Here is a 22,364-nt window from a genome sequence, read left to right as displayed (position 1 = left end):
TGCTGGTGTGATTTCATTTCATGGCTGTTTGACTGTGCACTTTCAAAAACAGCCTGGTCACAGTACCAAACTTTGTATAAAGAATATTAACTTCTGGCAGCAGTGAAGTGTATCAAACTGGTAGCTTTCCACAAAAGTCTAGTCTCAAGACTTCAAGCTGAAGTAAAACAGAATGCTTCATGATTTCATGGGTTAAAATTAGTTTTTTCATTAATTTCATTTGTTTTTGTTTTTTTTTTTGCTCCCAGCTTTGAGTGTTTAAAGAAAAACCTCCTTTCCCAAAAGTCTTACCCAAGTAATTTTAATTAATATATCTTAAGCCCCATCCACTTTAATGTAATACCAATGTTTTAATTTTTTTTCTTTAATTTTTTTTTTTAAATTTCTCATTACACTCTTTATTGGAATAGAATTTTATAAAATGTCAGCACATAGCAAACATTTCGGTCTATGTTAAATTCTGTTGCTTATACAATTTATTTTGGGTCATGTGATCACAACCTGCCTCTGTATCGCTACAGGATCCAGCATCATCAACCAATCAGGTAAAGCCTTACAAATGACCACGGTGGTGGTTACCATGGTTACTATATTTTTTTTCAATACTTTAGACTTCTGTCTATCAGTTTGTTCGCAATTACTTTATAAATATTTGTCATGATATGCATCCGTCTTTCCAAAGTCATATATATGTATATATATTTTTTTATATATATATATTTCACCCTGAAATTCCAGCTGTAAATTTAATTTTACAATTTCTCAAATTTCCTGTTTTCTATCTGTAATCTAATTTGTGCCTTTTTGCCAAATTTCTGTCCTGATATTCAAATGCCTGCTAAGGCATTCCTTAGGCCCTCAAATCTCTGCTCTTATGTTGTCAATTTTTTTTAATTATTATTTTTGTAAATTAATTCATAGATATTGTTTTTTTATGATTATTTTATTTTCATTCTTATTTCTAATTTATAATATCTATTGTATAAGATGTGCATGCATGTGGGTGCTCACCTGAGCTTATTTTCACAAAAAAAAAAAACCCCAAAAAAAACCCCCAAAAAACCAAGAAAAAACAAGAAATTGTTGGCCAACAATTTGATGTTTTTTTCACATAGACATCTTACCTAAAGGTCAATAATTTCCATACATATGACAGCTAACCGTTCAAGCAATTGATATATTACAAATCTTGACTGTACCACTTCAGTTTATTTATTTGTGTTACCCCAAAAAAGTACTTACTACATGTGACCCCACCCTAAAACCTGTAGTTGACATTTGACATAATATTTTCTTACTTCTATCAATAACAGTTAAATGCAATATGCAAAAGAATAACCATTGTCACCTTCTTCCTCTAAGTTACTGAAAAGAATCTGTTTAAAGATTTTAACAAAATTAACAAAAGCAGGTTAAAGTCATTCATATTATCAATCCTGATAGCTAACAACAGGGACATCTTACATGTGAAATATGAATTTTCAAGTTTGATACTTATCGAGAAAATAGTTGAATTTTCGGACAAGGTTTTACAAATACATTAAATAGCAATTGGTTACAGTATGCTGACAAAATTTCATCACCGTGTGACTCTTGGTAATTTAGAAAGTACTATTTAATGAGTTTGGCATAATCGTGACGTTGAAAGTAGGTCAAAGTCATTTAGTTGTAGAATTTGAGAAGAAGTTTTTTATCAAACTTCGTTTCACAAAAGTTCTAATTTGAACTTTGACCCCCACTGGAAACTAGAAGTTGACATTTTAGAAAAAAAAGGGTTTCCAGAGAAATGTTATTTTACATAACATATCCAAAGCTGAATTCAATACATTCAGCCATTAATGAGACAGGGCAATTAACAGTAAAATCAGACATTACTTCATAGTGGCTCTTTTGTATTTCTGATGAAGTTGAAACTCTCATTTACCGGTAGAAGACTTCTGGGGAAACGTCTCATAACAATTAAGTCAAATAAGTAATTGATACAGGTCTAAAACAAGATTTATGAAATTCGTCAGCATTTTAAATAATCAAAGGAAATTTTCAAAACAATGTCCAACTTTAATGGTGAATGTTTAAATTATAATGAAGACATCAAATTCATTGGAATGACATTCTGCATCAATGTGTGAAAGAAATTTTAAAACTGAAAAAAAAATTAAAATTTGTGACCTGAGAGTCCAAAAATTTCGGAATAATAAGAAGAACCAGATGGTGATAAACCCTAAAAATTCACACAAGACAAAACGCAAACAGTATAGTAAACAAGCATTTACAATATAATATATATGCCAGCAGTGAATCTAGGCCATGACTTGTATATATATGCCAGCAGTGAATCTACGCCATGACTTGTATTTATATGCCAGCAGTGAATCTATGCCATGACTTGTATATATATGCCAGCAGTGCATCTATGCCATGACTTGTATATATATGCCAGCAGTGAATCTATGCCATGATATATATATATATGCCAGCAGTGAATCTACACCATGACTTGTATATATATGCCAGCAGTGAATCTACACCATGATTTATATATATGCCAATCCAGAAGTGAATCTATGCCATGATTTATATATATATATATATGCCAGCAGTGAATCTACACCATGACTTGTATATATATGCCAGCAGTGAATCTACACCATGATTTATATATATGCCAGGCCAGCAGTGAATCTACACCCTGATTTATATATATGCCAGTCCAGCAGTGAATCTACACCATAATTTATATATATGCCAGGCCATCAGTGAATCTACACCCTGATTTATATATATGCCAGGCCAGCAGTGAATCTACGCCATGACTTATATATATGCCAGGCCATCAGTGAATCTACACCATGATTTATATATATGCCAGGCCAGCAGTGAATCTACACCATGATTTATATATATGCCAGGCCAGCAGTGAATCTACACCCTGATTTATATATATGCCAGTCCAGCAGTGAATCTACACCATAATTTATATATATGCCAGGCCAGCAGTGAATCTACACCCTGATTTATATATATGCCAGTCCAGCAGTGAATCTATGCCATGACTTATATATATGCCAGTCCAGCAGTGAATCTACGCCCTGATTTATATATATGCCAGTCCAGCAGTGAATCTACGCCATGACTTATATATATGCCAGTCCAGCAGTGCATCTACGCCATGTTTTTTATACATGTATATGCCAATCCAGAAGTGAATCTATGCCATGATTTATATATATATATATATATATGCCAGCAGTGAATCTACACCATGATTTATATATATGCCAGGCCAGCAGTGAATCTACACCCTGATTTATATATATGCCAGTCCAGCAGTGAATCTACACCATAATTTATATATATGCCAGGCCATCAGTGAATCTACACCCTGATTTATATATATGCCAGTCCAGCAGTGAATCTACGTCATGATCTATATATATGCCAGTCCAGCAGTGAATCTATGCCATGACTTATATATATGCCAGTCCAGCAGTGAATCTACGCCATGATTTATATATATGCCAGTCCAGCAGTGAATCTATGCCATGACTTATATATATGCCAGTCCAGCAGTGAATCTACGCCCTGATTTATATATATGCCAGTCCAGCAGTGAATCTACGCCCAGATTTATATACCGGGTATATATACCAGGCTGGCAGTGAATCTACGCCACGAGTTATATATATGCCAGGCCAGCAGTGAATCTACGCCTTGATATATATATATATATATATGCCAACAGGAAATCATTATTTATATACGTCAGCTATGAATCTATGTCTTGATTTATATGTATGCCAGAATCTATGCCAATGGTTTGTTTGCATATGTCACACCTTATGCGAATTTTCCTTCATATATTGCCAATTGTCTTAACTCAATCCAGGACAACACTCTTAATCCAGACTGTTCAAAAGTGTCATGTTAATCAGGAAATAACATTTTTTTCTTAAATAATTTGAATCCAAACCAGAGCTTTTTACATATACTTGTATGAGTCTGAAATTAATCTGTGGTTTAATTAATTTCAAAATTTTATTTATTTGTTTATTTTCTAACCACAATTCAAGTACAAATGGTACTTGATGTAATATTCTTATATATTATAGTTTGTTTTTTTTGTATTTTTAACAAAATTATTCCTGTGCAAAATTTTCATATTTATGTTGGAGAAAGGGGTGTGATATTATGTGACAAAAATCACTACAAACTGTGTGATCTATCATGTGACAAAAATCTCATACAGACCATGTGATCTATCATGTGACAAAAATCTCATACAGACCATGTGATCTATCATCTGACGGTATCATGTGACTTCAGAATGAAGAGGATGACAATGTGGAAGTACAGGTCGTCAAGGATCGTTATTACGAGCAATTTGAGGTTAAAGGCCAGAAAAGCTTCATACATATTATTGTTATTCACATTTAAAAATATATCACTTCTTTATAGTTTTATTAGAATTAACATTTTGTAAGATAAAATTTCAACTTCACATGTATTTACAGATATGAGACTTGTAAAGCACATAACAGAAAGGGAACACAATTGGCCATATATTTTCGGCCATCATATATATGCTTGTTCTATAAATAGCTTGGTCTGAATGGACATTGCCCTCCACAGACATGCTCACTGGGACTCACACAGTGCATGGATCACTTAGCATGACTGGAAAATTCGTAAATATCACTTATATCATGCTTGCCCCAGCAGGAAAGTATATAAAAATATTTGCAAATAAAACCTAGCTAGTCAAAGGCGTACTAATGTTACAAATATAGTAAATATTTGCTGTGCCTATAGTTAAATGTATCTTTGCAACAGGGTATTTGCATGCTGTATAGTTGCTTATATTTGCAGGTCTAAATTTTCATATTTTTCACTTAAATATCAAAAATTGCTTCCAATATCGAATTGGTAATACATGATTGTTGATTTATCCAGTTAAACACCAGATATGGTAGCAGTAGTGTTATTATATCATAGATAATATTTTTGGTGATCACATGACTGCCTGGTAAAAAAAAAAAGGCAAAAAATATAAACAGTACAAGATTTAAGGTAAATTGGTCTCCAATCTCCATGACTACTACACAATGTTGGATTGTAATGTTGTCAAATATATAGTTTGGTGCAGTATGATGTTTTCATGTAAAAAATGAAAAATTCTGACATAAAGTTAGAAATAAACTGAACATACCACTCATGTCCTGACAAAAAAATAAATGTGACAAAATTTGACTGTTGCTAAGTGACTGTGGCGTGTTGCTTACATGTTGTATAAGTAATGCTTATACTTTTGAATTAAAACTTATCTGCTGTTTTTGCTCTTAATTCCAGGGTAAAACCCTTTTGTTTGTAAACTTGCATCCCATGATGTGCTTTTTTGTGATCTTATCACATAAGGGAAGTCGTCAGGCATATTTCATGGTGCAGTGTCTGTCCTCTTTAAAACATTCAGGGAGAATCAGCTGAAATACTGGGTATTATAAGGCTGGGCATGTACTCTCTGACATAGTTATTCTAGTCTTGTCATTTCTGTCAGTTCCTCAACAATGATTGGTTGTCAGTTATGCCTCAACTTTGATTGGTTATCCAGCATTAACTGTGATTGACTGTTTGTTCTGCCTAAAACATTATTGGTTGTCAAACATTTTAAACTTTTTAATTGGTCTTTAAATCTTGAGAAATTTATTCCTTACAGGTTTGTTTGTTGATCTTTTTTGATTGAGTTGTTTTGAAAATTTATTCCAGAAGAAACCAAGAAGGCAACATAAAGTAAGAAAAAAGTCCTGAAGAAATCTCCAACTGATGATAAATGACCTTTTCTTACTTCATCAATTAATGATTTTTTTCTTGGCTGAGGTCTTTTAATCATAAATAAAACAGTCATGGTAACCTCTCAAATCTATTTACTTCATATACCAGGTAGTTTTTAAGTCAATGGTAAGCTGAGTGTAGTGAAATATTCATTCAGCGTTAAGATTTTTTTCTTTCTGCAAATTTCTTGGAATTATGTTTCAAAATGTCCAAAATATCCATATCTTTGCTCTTCTGTCTCTAATTATCTTCCCTTCTTAATTACCTCCCTTTATTTAGAATTCATTTCATTTCCCCCAGAATATATAAGCTAAGACAGATTTTGATATCTGAAAAAAAACATGTTCCATTTTGAATGTAATCAATAGTTTTCTTTGGTAAACTTGGCTAAGCTGTTCTCATAACATAGTAACATTGATCTAAATGATTCTATAAAATGAGGACAAGGACAGCATGACCTTTCAATGTCTGAAAAATTAAAACATTTAATTAGTTGTACTTTTATTCATATGTGGTAATGGGTGATGTATCCTACCAAAAGATGGCTCTATATCTGACCTAGAGGTGGCATTGTAAGCTGAATACTACCCAAATGCTGGCGCTAAATCTGACCTAGTGGTGACACTGTAAGCTGAATACTACCCCAATGGTGGTGCTGAATCTGACCTAGTGGTGACACTGTAAGCTGAATACTACCCCAATGGTGGTGCTGAATCTGACCAAGAGGTGGCATTGTAAGCTGAATACTACCTCAATGGTGGTGCTGAATCTGACCAAGAGGTGGCATTGTAAGCTGAATACTACCCAAATGCTGGCGCTAAATCTGACCTAGTGGTGACACTGTAAGCTGAATACTACCCCAATGGTGGTGCTGAATCTGACCTAGTGGTGACACTGTAAGCTGAATACTACCCCAATGGTGGTGCTGAATCTGACCAAGAGGTGGCATTGTAAGCTGAATACTACCCAAATGCTGGCGCTAAATCTGACCTAGAGGTGGCATTGTAAGCTGAATACTACCCAAATGCTGGCGCTAAATCTGACCTAGTGGTGACACTGTAAGCTGAATACTACCCAAATGGTGGCGCTAAATCTGACCTAGTGGTGACACTGTAAACTGAATACTACCCCAATGGTGGTGCTGAATCTGACCTAGTGGTGACACTGTAAACTGAATAATACCCCAACGGTGGTGCTGAATCAGACCTGGAGGTGACACTGTAAACTGAATACTACCCAAATTATGGTGCTGAGTCTGACAAATGGGAAGCACATGCAGTTTCCCACCAGTAGTTGGCACTGTATTTCATCAATAGGTGGTGCTGTATGTTACCAGTGTAAGGTACTATATGTGTAACCAGTAGGTGTTGCTGTATCTGACCAGTAGGTGGTGCTGTATGTTACCAGTGTAAGGTACTATATGTGTAACCAGTAGGTGGTGCTGTATTTCATCAATAGGTGGTGCTGTATGTTACCAGTGTAAGGTACTATATGTGTAACCAGTAGATGGTGCTGTATCTGACCAGTAGGTGGTGCTGTATGTTACCAGTGTAAGGTACTATATTTGTAGATGGTGCTGAAACCAGTAGGTGGTGCTGTATGTTACCAGTGTAAGGTACTATATTTGTAACCAGGAGGTGGTGCTTTATTTCATCAATAGGTGGTGCTGTATGTTACCAGTGTAAGGTACTATATGTGTAACCAGTAGGTGTTGCTGTATCTGACCAGTAGGTGGTGCTGTATGTTACCAGTGTAAGGTACTATATGTGTAACCAGTAGATGGTGCTGTATCTGACCAGTAGGTGGTGCTGTATGTTATCAGTGTAAGTTACTATATGTGTAACCAGTAGATGGTGCTGTATCTGACCAGTAGGTGGTGCTGTATGTTACCAGTGTAAGGTACTATATTTGTAACCAGTAGGTGGTGCTGTATGTTACCAGTGTAAGGTACTATATGTGTAACCAGGAGGTGGTGCTGTATTTCATCAATAGGTGGTGCTGTATGTTACCAGTGTAAGGTACTATATGTGTAACCAGTAGGTGGTGCTGTATTTCATCAATAGGTGGTGCTGTATGTTACCAGTGTAAGGTACTATATGTGTAACCAGTAGATGGTGCTGTATCTGACCAGTAGGTGGTGCTGTATGTTACCAGTGTAAGGTACTATATTTGTAACCAGTAGGTGGTGCTGTATGTTACCAGTGTAAGGTACTATATTTGTAACCAGTAGGTGGTGCTGTATGTTACCAGTGTAAGGTACTATATTTGTAACCAGGAGGTGGTGCTGTATTTTATCAATAGGTGGTGCTGTATGTTACCAGTGTAAGGTACTATATTTGTAACCAGTAGGTGGTGCTGTATCTGACCAGTAGGTGGTGCTGTATGTTACCAGTGTAAGGTACTATATGTGTAACCAGTAGATGGTGCTGTATCTGACCAGTAGGTGGTGCTGTATGTTATCAGTGTAAGTTACTATATGTGTAACCAGTAGATGGTGCTGTATCTGACCAGTAGGTGGTGCTGTATGTTACCAGTGTAAGGTACTATATTTGTAACCAGTAGGTGGTGCTGTATGTTACCAGTGTAAGGTACTATATGTGTAACCAGGAGGTGGTGCTGTATTTCATCAATAGGTGGTGCTGTATGTTACCAGTGTAAGGTACTATATGTGTAACCAGTAGGTGTTGCTGTATCTGACCAGTAGGTGGTGCTGTATGTTACCAGTGTAAGGTACTATATGTGTAACCAGTAGGTGGTGCTGTATTGTGACTTATATAGGTGGTGCTGTATGTTACCAGTGTAAGGTACTATATGTGTAACCAGTAGATGGTGCTGTATCTCACCAGTAGGTGGTGCTGTATGTTATCAGTGTAAGTCTCACTATACTATGTGTAACCAGTAGATGGTGCTGTATCTCACCAGTAGGTGGTGCTGTGACTTATAGGTAACGCTATATCTCACCAGTAAGTGGTGATCTCTATATTTGTGACTGTAATAGGTAACGTATATCTCACCAGTAAGTGGTGGTGTGTATATCTCACTAGTAAGTGGTGGTTTCTGTGACTAATAGGTAACGCTATATCTCACTAGTAAGTGGTGGTTTCTGTGACTTATAGGTAACGCTATATCTCACTAGTAAGTGGTGGTCTCTGTGACTTATAGGTAGTGCTATATCTCACTAGTAAGTGGTGATCTCTGTGACTTATAGGTAACGCTATATCTCACCAGTAAGTGGTGGTTTCTGTGACTTATAGGTAACGCTATATCTCACCAGTAAGTGGTGGTTTCTGTGACTTATAGGTAACGCTATATCTCACTAGTAAGTGGTGGTTTCTGTGACTTATAGGTAACGCTATATCTCACCAGTAAGTGGTGGTTTCTGTGACTTATAGGTAACGCTATATCTCACCAGTAAGTGGTGATCTCTGTGACTAATAGGTAACGCTATATCTCACCAGTAAGTGGTGGTTTCTGTGACTTATAGGTAACGCTATATCTCACTAGTAAGTGGTGGTTTCTGTGACTAATAGGTAACGCTATATCTCACTAGTAAGTGGTGGTTTCTGTGACTTATAGGTAACGCTATATCTCACTAGTAAGTGGTGGTCTCTGTGACTTATAGGTAGTGCTATATCTCACTAGTAAGTGGTGATCTCTGTGACTTATAAGTGACTATATCTCACCAGTAAGTGGTGGTTTCTGTGACTTATAGGTAACGCTATATCTCACTAGTAAGTGGTGGTTTCTGTGACTAATAGGTAACGCTATATCTCACTAGTAAGTGGTGGTCTCTGTGACTTATAAGTGACTATATCTCACTAGTAAGTGGTGGTCTCTGTGACTAATAGGTAACGCTATATCTCACTAGTAAGTGGTGATCTCTGTGACTAATAGGTAACGCTATATCTCACTAGTAAGTGGTGGTCTCTGTGACTTATAAGTGACTATATCTCACTAGTAAGTGGTGGTCTCTGTGACTTATAAGTGACTATATCTCACTAGTAAGTGGTGGTTTCTGTGACTAATAGGTAACGCTATATCTCACTAGTAAGTGGTGGTCTCTGTGACTTATAAGTGACTATATCTCACTAGTAAGTGGTGGTTTCTGTGACTAATAGGTAACGCTATATCTCACTAGTAAGTGGTGGTTTCTGTGACTAATAGGTAACGCTATATCTCACTAGTAAGTGGTGGTCTCTGTGACTTATAAGTGACTATATCTCACTAGTAAGTGGTGGTTTCTGTGACTAATAGGTAACGCTATATCTCACTAGTAAGTGGTGGTTTCTGTGACTTATAGGTAACGCTATATCTCACTAGTAAGTGGTGATCTCTGTGACTTATAAGTGACTATATCTCACTAGTAAGTGGTGGTTTCTGTGACTTATAGGTAACGCTATATCTCACTAGTAAGTGGTGATCTCTGTGACTTATAAGTGACTATATCTCACTAGTAAGTGGTGGTTTCTGTGACTTATAGGTAACGCTATATCTCACCTACATTTGCTACAATATTTTACCTTTATGTTGCACCTCATCTGACCCGTAGATATAACTGTATTAGACTAATAGGTGCTGTGCTGAAACTGACCAGTAGATACAGCTGTATTGGACTAATAGGTGCTGTGCTGAAATTGACCACTAGGTGGCGCTGTTGTATTCCATCAATAGATAACACTGTATGTGACAAGCAGGTGGTGTTGTATGTGACCACTAGGTGGCACTCTTGTATTCCGTCAATAGATAACACTGTATATGACAAGCAGGTGGTGTTGTATGTGACCACTAGGTGGCGCTGTTGTATTCCATCAATAGATAACACTGTGTATGACAAGCAGGTGGTGTTGTATGTAACCAATAGGTGGCGCTGTATCTTGTTGTATTAGATTATTGGCAATGAATTCACCAGTAATTGGTGTTGTATTTACATAGCACTGCATTCATAACTCCATAAACACCATGGTCATTATCATCTTCTGTTTTCCATTTGTCGTCATCATTCTCATGAAACAGGATAAATTTCCTGGTTCATATACAACTATATCTACATTGTTATATATACAATGCATGTAATGTTTCAGGACTTATATTGTTGATGTTCGTGTCAATGATGTTTGAGAATCAATTGTCTTTTTAAAAGGTTTTCAGAATATCTGTCATGATATTTATTCATCAAAATTATGATTTTATTTAGTGGAAGTCAAATATTACACAAAACTCACAAAATTAGTGCCTAACTTAAAAGCCTGCTTTGTTATAACTGAATCCCTTTCAGAAAGACAACCATTTGTTAAGGCTATGATTTCATGCTCTTAATTCTTTTTCACAAATTTTATTTCAGAAATAAATTTGAAAAAATAAAGCACATGCATCAAACTAACATAGTGTTTTCACAAAGCCACACAGTTTCCAGGATAACAATGTTAAGGATAAGGAACTAAATCAAGTCAGCTCACCCATTTCTTTTCTCTGCACCTTCCCTATCACGCTTACACTACCTAGGGGAGACAACTCCTGCTTCTTAACCCAGCACATGGTCTTATCCTTTACTTTTTTAACATTATATTTTTTCCTTCAATATTCATTCAATTCGTATGTAATTGGAAGGAAAGTAAAAAATAAAATGTCAAAATATACAAAAAAAAATGGTGTAAGTTTTAAATTATGAGACTTAAAACATGCTGTTGTTCAATTAAAATAGATGATTTAATGAAAATCACAGATCTTTTGTTCATTTTTAGCTTATTGCTTAAAGTATTTTAGTTTAGAATTTTGAAATTGCAGCATTATAGTGATGTGTGTAGATATCATATTAGACTGTGTGAACTGAATTCAGTAACTTGATCACTCTTAACTATTTCACTGGTGTTCTGTTCCAGGAGCATGACCGTGCTCGAGCAGATGGTGTGGATCCTCTTGACCTTGACAATAAGGAAGAGGTTGCTTCCTCCCAACAACAGCAGCAACAGCAGCAGACCCTTCCAAATGGACAAGGTAATGGGGTCAATTATGGCGCAATTCCAAATGGACAAGATACAGGTCATGAGGATGGTGGGTAGTTCACATTTGTTTTCTATCTTTTTTTTCTTTCTTTTTTTTTTTTTGATGATGATATACTTTTTCTGGGAAATTTTGACACAGTTCTTAGTGATATGTTCAGGAGAATGCAAAATTTAATTCCGATGCATATTTGTAGATGATCCTGACTTCAATGCAAAAGAGGCCAAGAAGTTTGAAGCTGCACTGAAAAAAATGGAAAAACAAGACTCCAAGGGAGAAAAGAAATCCAAAGGTTCTAGTCTTGCCTCCAAACTATCACCGAAATCTCAGAGAAAAAAGGAAAAAGCTACCAATTCTACTGCTCAGCTTAAGGTAAAGCTTTTCTCTTCTTTGTCTTGTGTTCAGTGTGTCGTTAATTTGCTTTCTAGTTTAGATCATTGTCCTTGGCCATTTATATAGTGTTATTGTGTGGTGTTACATGTTGTGTTCTGTGAAAACAAAATAGAAACCTCATTTGATATCATATTTTACAAAGGCAGTAATGCATTGTTCTTTAACATGTTGATATGATCTGTGTTTAAGGCTCAATGTGGAGATTTTAACCTCCATTAACACAGTTCTGCTCGGTGAATTATTTATGAAATATTTTTAGAAATTCAAAATGAAAGCTATTGCCATTTATAAGGTAAGATAACTCTACATCCATCTACAAAAAATTGAAGGTAGCATGTCGCCTTAATTATACTTAAAAAAATGTTTCTGTTCATGTTTAAGTCAGACAGAAAAATCTCTATACCTAAGGTATTTCTATAAACCATAAAATCATCTTTATATAGCGTCGGAGAACTTTCAAGGTAAATCGATCTTGCATAAGCAAGGCTGGTGAAGGAAATGATGTCATGTTCCAAATCCTATTCTATCCCTGTAAATTTCTCCAATTGTTGTACCTATGAGAATGTAGTTTTCAGGAAATTTTGAAGGAATGATTACAATATCAGCAGTAATGCCAAAATTATGTATTTTTCTAAGATATTTCAAATACTGCATTTTGTTTTCAATTCATTTTCTTTGTAGCATGTGAGTGTATAGTCTCTAGCTCTTTAGTCATGTACGGAAGGATTTCAGTCTTTGTAAATCCTTCATATCATTTTATCTAAAATCTTCAGTATCGTGATCCATATGTGTGCAATTATTTCAAATCTGGCCCAAACTCAACAAAAAATCTGTCTCCCACACCTTCAAAAACTTGTTTTCACTGTATAGTCACAAATTACAATATCTTCATCACTTTCGTTTCTATTTTCAGTTATGCATGTGTATGTGTTGTTTTTGTTTAGACTATTTCATCAGGAATATTATCGTCTGGTTTGTCCTCATTTGTCAACAAAGCGTTTCAGTCAGACAATGACGATGAACAGACTAAATTAAAAGAAGAAACACCGAAAAGTACTTTACTGAAGGTAAAAATTCTGTAACTTTTTCAAATTTGATGGTGACGGTTATTTGAGATTTCACGATAATATTTGCTTCTGTCATTAAAGGTGCTTGTGTTTTATTGAGGTAAAGGTTCCTTAAATTATAGTAAAACATGGTTAAGTCAAAGTCAACAGGATCAAATGAAATATTCAATTGATGCGATGGTTCGACTTAGCCGTGTTTCTAAGAACAAAGACATTGTGCATTGAAGATTGACTCTATTTTCATCGGTTGTTTACTGAAACGTGTCTCATAGCATGGCATCACAGCAATGAATAAAAAATAGATAAAAAGATTTCATGTTTTCATACACTGACGATATCTTTTGTTTAAATAAGCAGTTGTAAGTATTAATATAAAACAATTAATGTAAAATGAAACACTTGTCATTGACCTGAACAGCAGGTGAGCTACGAAAAAGTGAAGGCAACGACAACATCACTGGAGCATAACTGTACACATACAGTACCGTAAGAACATATATCGTAAACTAAAATAACATAGAACTTTGTTTGTACATGTTCATGTATATCCAGTAAACATATTTAAAATCATAAACAAACGTGTCAATGACAAAACTAGTAATTTTCATTCATCTGTATCGGCACATTGCTTGTTTTTTCCTTTTGGTTTCTGGCAGTCATGCGCCAAAAAATGTCAACAAAACACATAAAGTAAAAATGAAAATTTTCATAGAAATTGGAAAGGATGGACAACAACATATATTCGACACAAATGCAGTATTCGACCCATCAGTGTTCGAATCATCAGTGTTTAACTTACTAAGATAAAGAAGAGAAAAATCAGGACCAAAACATTTGATTTATCAGATGTATTCCATTCAAGTCAACACTAGTGAGTTTTACTGTAATTTCATCAAAACATTTTTTAAAAACATAATGATGTGCTTCATTTGTGACCATTGACCTCCAGTTGAACCTTTATCAGTAAATACACAGTAATAATAGTGTATAGTTGTTAGATTTGGTGGGGCTAATATTTTGCTGTGATTTGGTTTCACACTTGTCTATACATTGGTGTCTTTGTATACAGATATACCACATATATTTCCATACATTTTAATGTTCATTGTTTGCTGGGTATTTTCTTCTATTTTTAATGACCTTGAATTTACCAAAATAACATCCCCGCAAATATTATCAACTATACAGTATCATGAAAACTGTGATGGTAGTTGTTAATCTATAGAATTTACACTCCTTTCAAATGGGAAAAAATTAGATTTGCTTGTTCAGAGTATGAGTGGTTAGTTTTAGAATCTTTCAAACAACTTATAAATTAATATATCTATTTTTGAGGAAACGCATGTGACTTGAATGTTGATTATGTTGTTTTAGTTCGTACATTTTTATTTTCTTTACTTTTCTCACTGTAAATGTTGTTTTTTAAGAGGATTTTTATTTTCTTGTTGTCACAGAAGGAAGAATTTTTTTTTAGATATATACCACGAAGAGTTATATAACAGTAAAAACCATAGTTTGTTTCATGAAAAATCTTTGTTTTTGATTCAAACTTTATTTAAGGAGAAAAAAAATCAGTTGGTTTTTGTGTATATTGAATAAATTGTGGATGTTTTTACAAAAAAATGGCTTCGTTTCAGTTCGATCTAAAGAACAAAGTTTTCTCAAATTTTAGTTACACCCAGTCATATGGCTTTACAATTGTATTACCCCTAGACATTTTCAATCTGTGCAACGGATTGTTAGACAAATTTCAAAAGATTAATACTAATCATTTAATTGGCTCCAGAAATGGAGGAGAGAACAGGAAAGGCAACTCACAGGCGAAGTACAGAGAGGAGGGGATAAGGATTAATTGATCTATTTTATGTGGAATCAGAGATAGTTTTCTTCAGGAAGGAAAAAAAAAGAAATAGAATCTGAGGCAAAAGAAAAATTAAATCAATAGATTTCATATTTATTCAAATTTTATTTGTGAAGATAATTAGTTTTTTGGTGATTTTCTGACACAAAATTAAAACCAAACTTTGTGATTCACAGTTTCCTCAGAACTTTGAGTGAATTAAGAGACTTGCTTGAGATTTTATAGAAGTTGTCTCCCTTACACTGTATATATAGGGTGTTACATGGTCAGTGTTGAGACTCACCACTGGTGTTGCCAGTTGCAGGAAAAAAATGTATATATACTTATAGATAGAAAATCAAAACATTAACATGGCAAATAAAATTGTATGAAATCGCTAACATTTTCCGCCCTTGTGGTTATATTCAGGCGTTTGAATTACGTTACATAGTTACATAATTATATATATATATTGAGAGTGGATTGATGAATAAAAATTATCTTCCTATTTCTTAATTTAAATTATTTTGTTTTTGTAAGTCATCATTTAGATATTAAGTGATTTATTGAATACAAAATATTGTCTTAATATTTTATTATTCTTCTACACTTTATTCCAAGTTTGATAAGACATAGCATATCTAACAGAAAGAATCATCCAATTCTGTAGTAAACATTGACCTTTGACCTTTTGCCTTTGACCTTCAGGTGTATCCATGTGAGCTGGAAAGTCTCAATGACTTCAGTAACTTCAAGGACTGGCTTCACACATTTGAGTTATACCGCGGCAAGAAAACTGGCAACGAGGACACTGATGAAAGTCGAGTAGTTGGAAAGTTCAAGGTCAGTACACCATATCTGTAAACTTTTAATATTTCGTGATTCTATTTTCTTGATACGGTTGTAATCGAGTGTGTTCCAATGAACAGGTGAGTTTGATTATCCGTCCGCAGTTTGGTCTGTTCATTGTGCAATACACCGATTATCTAATGATTTGTCATCATTAAGTTTAAGGTTTTGATGTTTGTGCTAGAAATTAAGAGCTAAAATACAAGTTTCAAGTCCATTAAATGAACTCATTAAAAGCAACAATTGGGCAATTTTTGCCAATTTTTTAAGAACAAATTCATATTTAAGATATTTGAAAATATATATTTGTTTTTAAGCTTTTGATAAATTTCCCAAATAGGATTATCAGACTAACATGTTGTACTCCTTGTTCAAAATTCTGTTCTAATTCTAAGTATAAATATCTAGTTCACTACTGTAATAAACAAACTGTGGAGCAAATAGTCAACAAATTAATGGTGTCCTAAACAAGGTGCTGTGGCACCCTCTCGGTTATGGCTGAGGAGTAGAAGCTGAGTGTGGACACATTTTATGTATACCTGTTCATTTTATTTTCCTTTTTTTTCTTTACATTTTCACTATGAAACTGGTGAATACCCAATCATTTACAAACATTGTTTCCTAGTACACAGGTTTAATTTTCCTTATCACCACGACTACTCCATCATGTGTCCCAGGACTACAGTATTGGGACACAGTGGCATTTTAAATACAGTAATATATAAATACTTATCACCTGTTTGCTTGTTATAATGATAATAATGTAATGACAAATAAAAGAACTGGAGAGTATCCAATATCAAAAACTAACATAGTACAAAAACATGTTGATGCAGAAGAGTTCTTTGATTCTAGATCTAAGTTTGAATGTTTATGTTTTGCTCAGGGTTCTCTGAAGATCTATAAGGTTCCTCTCCCGGATGACATTGAGGATACAACTGTGACAGGTGGTGATCCTTCCCTAGGGCTGTTCCAAGGTCTCCCTGGAAACGACCCAATCAAAGTTCTAGTCCGAGTCTATGTAGTAAAGGTAGGAGATTTGAGATTTAAAACATTTTCATTTTTTGTCGAGAATTTAGTAAGAGTTGTCTCCCTTTAACCATTCCTGTTTTAAAGTAAGTTGTTTTGTGCCTGATGTAGGGTGTGGTTAGAGAAGTTATCTCCCCTGGACTACTTGACACAAATTTCCACACCTGCTGGGTTATCCAATATTTACAGCTGTGTCTCCTGTGTCGGCCATTATACTCTCAGTTTTGTTTATTCTCCTAATGTCTTGATTGCTGCCACTTTTGCAATACAATTGTAGAAAAATATGTACACTATGATACACAAGCCCTTCACACAGGCATATAACCAGCGGTAGTATACACCGCTCATTATGGGGTGTGCGTTTCAAATTTTACACCTACAGGGTTTTATTTCTAATTTTGTAATTGGCAAGAGGCTATAATGACTGTTATGGGCTGAGTGGATCCCCTGAAATATATTATGACAGTAATTTGAAGATATATATGTTGAATTCTCTCTACACCATCTGTACTGATTGAGCAAGTCGACAACAGCCAGGCTGTGTTATATATTTTGCAAAACAGAGAGAGAGAGTTAAAAAAAAACTCAAATTGAAGTGGTTAAAAATTTTTGTGTAAAATCTTACGGTTTTTAACTAGCCATGGAAATGTGGGAAATATTCAACATTTGTGTAGGAAAGACACAGGCACCGGTGACAACCACAGAATCATCTGGAGCGTTTAATAATTCTTCTGTGTTTCATATTTGGCCACTGCTATTAAAACTGTTTGTGGAAATTGTGATAACAATGGGTACTGTCATGTTTTATTGTCTTCCAACAATTTCTTGTTTTTATGGAGTGAAAAAAATTGTGCATGATTATTTTGATTACTTTCCATGGAAACAAACAAATTTGTGGAAATTATTACAAAAACAGGTTTTATGATGACGTTTCATAGATTTGTACGTATCAAATGTGATTCGGATTTAAAAGAGTTTTTCCGACCTTTGTTCAGACTTGGAAAAATCTGGATCATGCATCATGATGCGGATTTTTTTTTTTTTGGTAAAGTGAACAAAATTCCAGTGAAACTACTGCCATTAGAAATTAATTATTTTCATAGGCGAACGATCTACATCCTGCAGACATGAACGGAAAGGCTGATCCGTACTTAGTTATCCGACTTGGTCAGACAACTATTAATGACAAGGAAAACTACCTCTCCAAACAGCTCAACCCTGTCTTTGGAAAGTAAGTGTATTTATATCTAACCCCCAAATCTCCCTCCTTCATACCCCTGACTGCCCCTTTAACTCTGACGACTGGTGCACACATATATAGGTATGTAGTAAGTAATAACAATGAACTGGTCCAATAGCAACTGAACACTCACATACTTTATATTATCAATGGAATTATTTACATGTTTACATTTTGATAAAAGGGTGACTTGACTGAAAACAAGTCTTCTATTTTCTGTGTCCACATTATTGCTATCATAATTATGATTATCAATAACATATACTTTCATCTTATCATCTCTCCCCTTTCCTAAATATGAAAATCATTTACCAAACACATGTACATTTCAAACAAATTTTTGTTTCCATTGAAATGTTACATTGTCATCATTTTGTAGTGGCAATTTTTTTTCAATTGTGAATGACTCCATATCTTCAGCTGTAGACTTCAAAGGATGAAATTGATGTCTGGAAATATTCAACATTTATAAAGTCAAATTTGTACCATTTCTTTATTTATTTGTTTATCTTGTAAATAGGCAAAGAAAATCAGTTATAAATTATATTTCCCAAAATTAGAACATTGATTTTAATTAATTTTAAGAATAAAAATATATGATTTCAAATGTAAAGAAAAAACAAGTAGCATTAATTTGAAATTAAAAAAAATAAGTATACATATGTATGAAATGTTTGTTTAGCATTTCTAAAAAGATTTACTTTAAATCTATTTGCTTTGAAGTATGTCGACCCAAATCTAATCCATTCCTTGGTATTTTATGGGATGAAGAGGGAAAAATTCTACTCATTGACTCAGATAAAAAGACTTCTTCTAAAATACATGTATAAACATTTTGTATACCAATTAAATTCTTTATGTTTCCTTAAGTAGGTCTCTATTTTATTGATCTGAGAAAGATTTAACAATCTCCAAACAAATTGTATTTAAAATGTTCGACCAGACATAAAAGACACTTCTTGCCTAACAATTTGGAAATTTAATCATCTCAGGATTGCGATACATAAAGAAAAATTATATAATGTAAAATATTGATACAAAAGATTAGGTCTAATGATTGTACATATTTATCTGTTTTCAAACTTTCTTGGTTCTTTCACTCTTTTATCAGCTCTACTATCTTTGCGATAATTTTTTTCAACCTTGAACTGTTGATTGCTAAAACTTGATGGACTCTATAGAAATGTCCTTTTAAAAAAAAATTCTGCCATAGGGTAGGCCGCCTACCGGCAGTTTGTCTATTTGAGCTATGAGACTGTCATTCATTATAGGGTAAAGTTCCACTTCACGGCTAATTTGACCTGTGTACAAGATTACTTAAAAATTCTGTCCCCATTTTTGTTACATTACTTAGAAGATGGGACTCAATTTTACTCTTTCTTTTTTTTAGACTGTTTGACAAAGAATTTATGTTGTATCCTAATATCTGTGTAGTTTGATGAATATTTTGTATCTTTTGTTTTCTAATATCTGTGTAGTTTGATGAATATTTTGTATCTTTTGTTTTCTAATATCTGTGTAGTTTGATGAATATTTTGTTTTCTAATATCTGTGTAGTTTGATGAATATTTTGTTTTCTAATATCTGTGTAGTTTGATGAATATTTTGTTTGCTAATATCTGTGTAGTTTGATGAATATTTTGTTTTCTAATATCTGTGTAGTTTGATGAATATTTTGTTTTCTAATATCTTGTGTAGTTTGATGAATATTTTGTTTTCTAATATCTGTGTAGTTTGATGAATATTTCCTAATATCTGTGTAGTTTGATGAATATTTTGTTTTCTAATATCTGTGTAGTTTGATGAATATTTCCTAACATCTGTGTAGTTTGATGAATATTTCCTAACATCTGTGTAGTTTGATGAATATTTTGTATCCTAATATCTGTGTAGTTTGATGAATATTTTCTAATATCTGTGTAGTTTGATGAATATTTCCTAACATCTGTGTAGTTTGATGAATATTTTGTATCCTAATATCTGTGTAGTTTGATGAATATTTTGTATCCTAATATCTGTGTAGTTTGATGAATATTTTCTAATATCTGTGTAGTTTGATGAATATTTCCTAACATCTGTGTAGTTTGATGAATATTTTGTATCCTAATATCTGTGTAGTTTGATGAATATTTTCTAATATCTGTGTAGTTTGATGAATATTTCCTAACATCTGTGTAGTTTGATGAATATGTGGTATCCCTTTGTATGGCTCCACATTACAGACTTGTACTCATGTACATACAGAAGATATGCAGAATGAACTTTGAAAGTACAAGGTCTTTTCCGTGATAGGAATCATGTTGATTATGAAATGAAAATTTGATATCATTCAATGTTTTGAAGTTTTATTTGATCTTGAAGACTTTGTCTACATGTTGTTTGTTTACCTGTAATTGTTTATGAAGCTTTTTTGGGACATGCTGATTTTTGTTTATAACTTGGAAGTCCATTCTATGTAAATCATTCATTTCACTTTTTATTAGGTTTTAAACAATTTTTTGAAGGTTTTCAGATTTAAGCAAACTGATCTAGTTTGTTATAGATGTTGAGATGTCAGTGTTGTTCATTAATTTACATTTTTAAACCTAAAGAGGAACCATGATAGTTAGAACTAAAAATAATTTTAAAATGTAAAGTTATTGACATGGGACTTATTGGCTAGAACACAAAGTGGAATATAAGTAAATTGAGATACACAATATAACATGGGACAAAATAGTAAAGAATCTACAAGACACACTTGAGTAACTAAATTAGGACACATTTAACATAGAACATGATCAAGGGAAACAGGGACACTTAAGATAACTAGGGACCTAGTCTAGGTACATGTAACTAGGGGCAATGTTCAGGTAACTAGGGGCAAAGCCTAGGTAACTAGGGACAATGTTTAAGTAACTAGGGGCATAGCCTAGGTTACAAGGGACAATGTTTAGGTAACTAGGGACATAATCTAGGTAACAAGGGACAATGTTTACATAACTAGGGACATCGTCTGGGTAACTAGGGACATAGTCGAGGTAACAAGGGACATTGTCTATGTAACTAGGGACATAGTCTTGGTAACAAGGGACAATGTTTACATAACTAGGGACATAGTCTAGGTAACAAGGGACAATGTTTACATAACAAGGGACATAGTTTAGGAAATTGGGAATATTTTAATGATCAGTGGTGTTACTTGAATTATATATTTAAAATGTCAACTGATATACACATTTTAATTGGGTGTGGTCAGATTTTGTAATAATGAACATGGTTCTAATTTACTTTGATATCAATACTAACATAGTAATAGATGATATCAATACTAACATAGTAATAGATGATATCAATACTAACATAGTAATAGATGATATCAATACTAACATAGTAATAGATGATATCAATACTAACATAGTAATAGATGATATCAATACTAACATAGTAATAGATGATATCAATACTAACATAGTAATAGATGATATCAATACTAACATAGTAATAGATGATATCAATACTAACATAGTAATAGATGATATCAATACTAACATAGTAATAGATGAAGCAATGGATGCTTATTCTTTCAGAACCTGGACTTATTTCCCATAATTTTATGTCCATGGTCACAGTTTAATCTTTCTTTTGATATTTTTTTGTAATTGTTTAATCAAGTTTGAAGAAATAGATTTTTTTAATGTTCTAATTTTCTCCTATTATATTTTTCATGTAATAAGCCATGGCAATAACTTAACCTGAGACTCAAAATAGGGAGGTTAGCTTATTCGTTACTCTCATGACAGCATTTGTGGGAAGTTTCAATAAAACAGTGATACACCAAGTGTTAGTTAGCTTATTGTCTGTCTGACACAGGCTTATTGTCTGACACAGGCTTATTTTCTGTCTGACACAGGCTTATTGTCTGTCTAATACAGGCTTATTGTCTGTCTGATACAGGTTTATTGTCTGTCTGATACAGGCATATTGTCTGTCTGACACAGGCTTATTGTCTGACACAGTCATATTGTCTGACACAGGCTTATTGTCTGACATAGGCATATTGTCTGACACAGACTTACTGTGTGATACAGGCATATTGTCTGACACAGGCTTATTGTCTGTCTGACACAGGCTTAATGTC

At 33.9% G+C, this 22,364-nt stretch overlaps 1 protein-coding gene across 1 annotated transcript in view; it reads left to right on the top strand.

Moving 5' to 3' along the window:
* Positions 1-22,364, top strand: part of LOC132556982 (otoferlin-like) — a 220,725-nt gene that overhangs the window by 141,771 nt on the left and 56,590 nt on the right. Inside the window, exons 30-35 of the mRNA XM_060221446.1 lie at positions 11,706-11,877; positions 12,023-12,198; positions 13,164-13,286; positions 15,835-15,969; positions 16,862-17,005; positions 18,108-18,235. Of these exons, the coding sequence (XP_060077429.1) occupies positions 11,706-11,877; positions 12,023-12,198; positions 13,164-13,286; positions 15,835-15,969; positions 16,862-17,005; positions 18,108-18,235 (878 nt within the window). The remainder of the gene's footprint in view (positions 1-11,705; positions 11,878-12,022; positions 12,199-13,163; positions 13,287-15,834; positions 15,970-16,861; positions 17,006-18,107; positions 18,236-22,364) is intronic.

The sequence above is a fragment of the Ylistrum balloti genome, unplaced genomic scaffold, assembly GCF_031769215.1.
Source record: "Ylistrum balloti isolate Yb309-2 unplaced genomic scaffold, AGI_CSIRO_Ybal_v1 Utg370612, whole genome shotgun sequence".
In the NCBI taxonomy this organism is placed as follows: Eukaryota; Metazoa; Mollusca; class Bivalvia; order Pectinida; family Pectinidae; genus Ylistrum; species Ylistrum balloti.
This window is presented reverse-complemented; position numbering and strand designations above follow the sequence as displayed.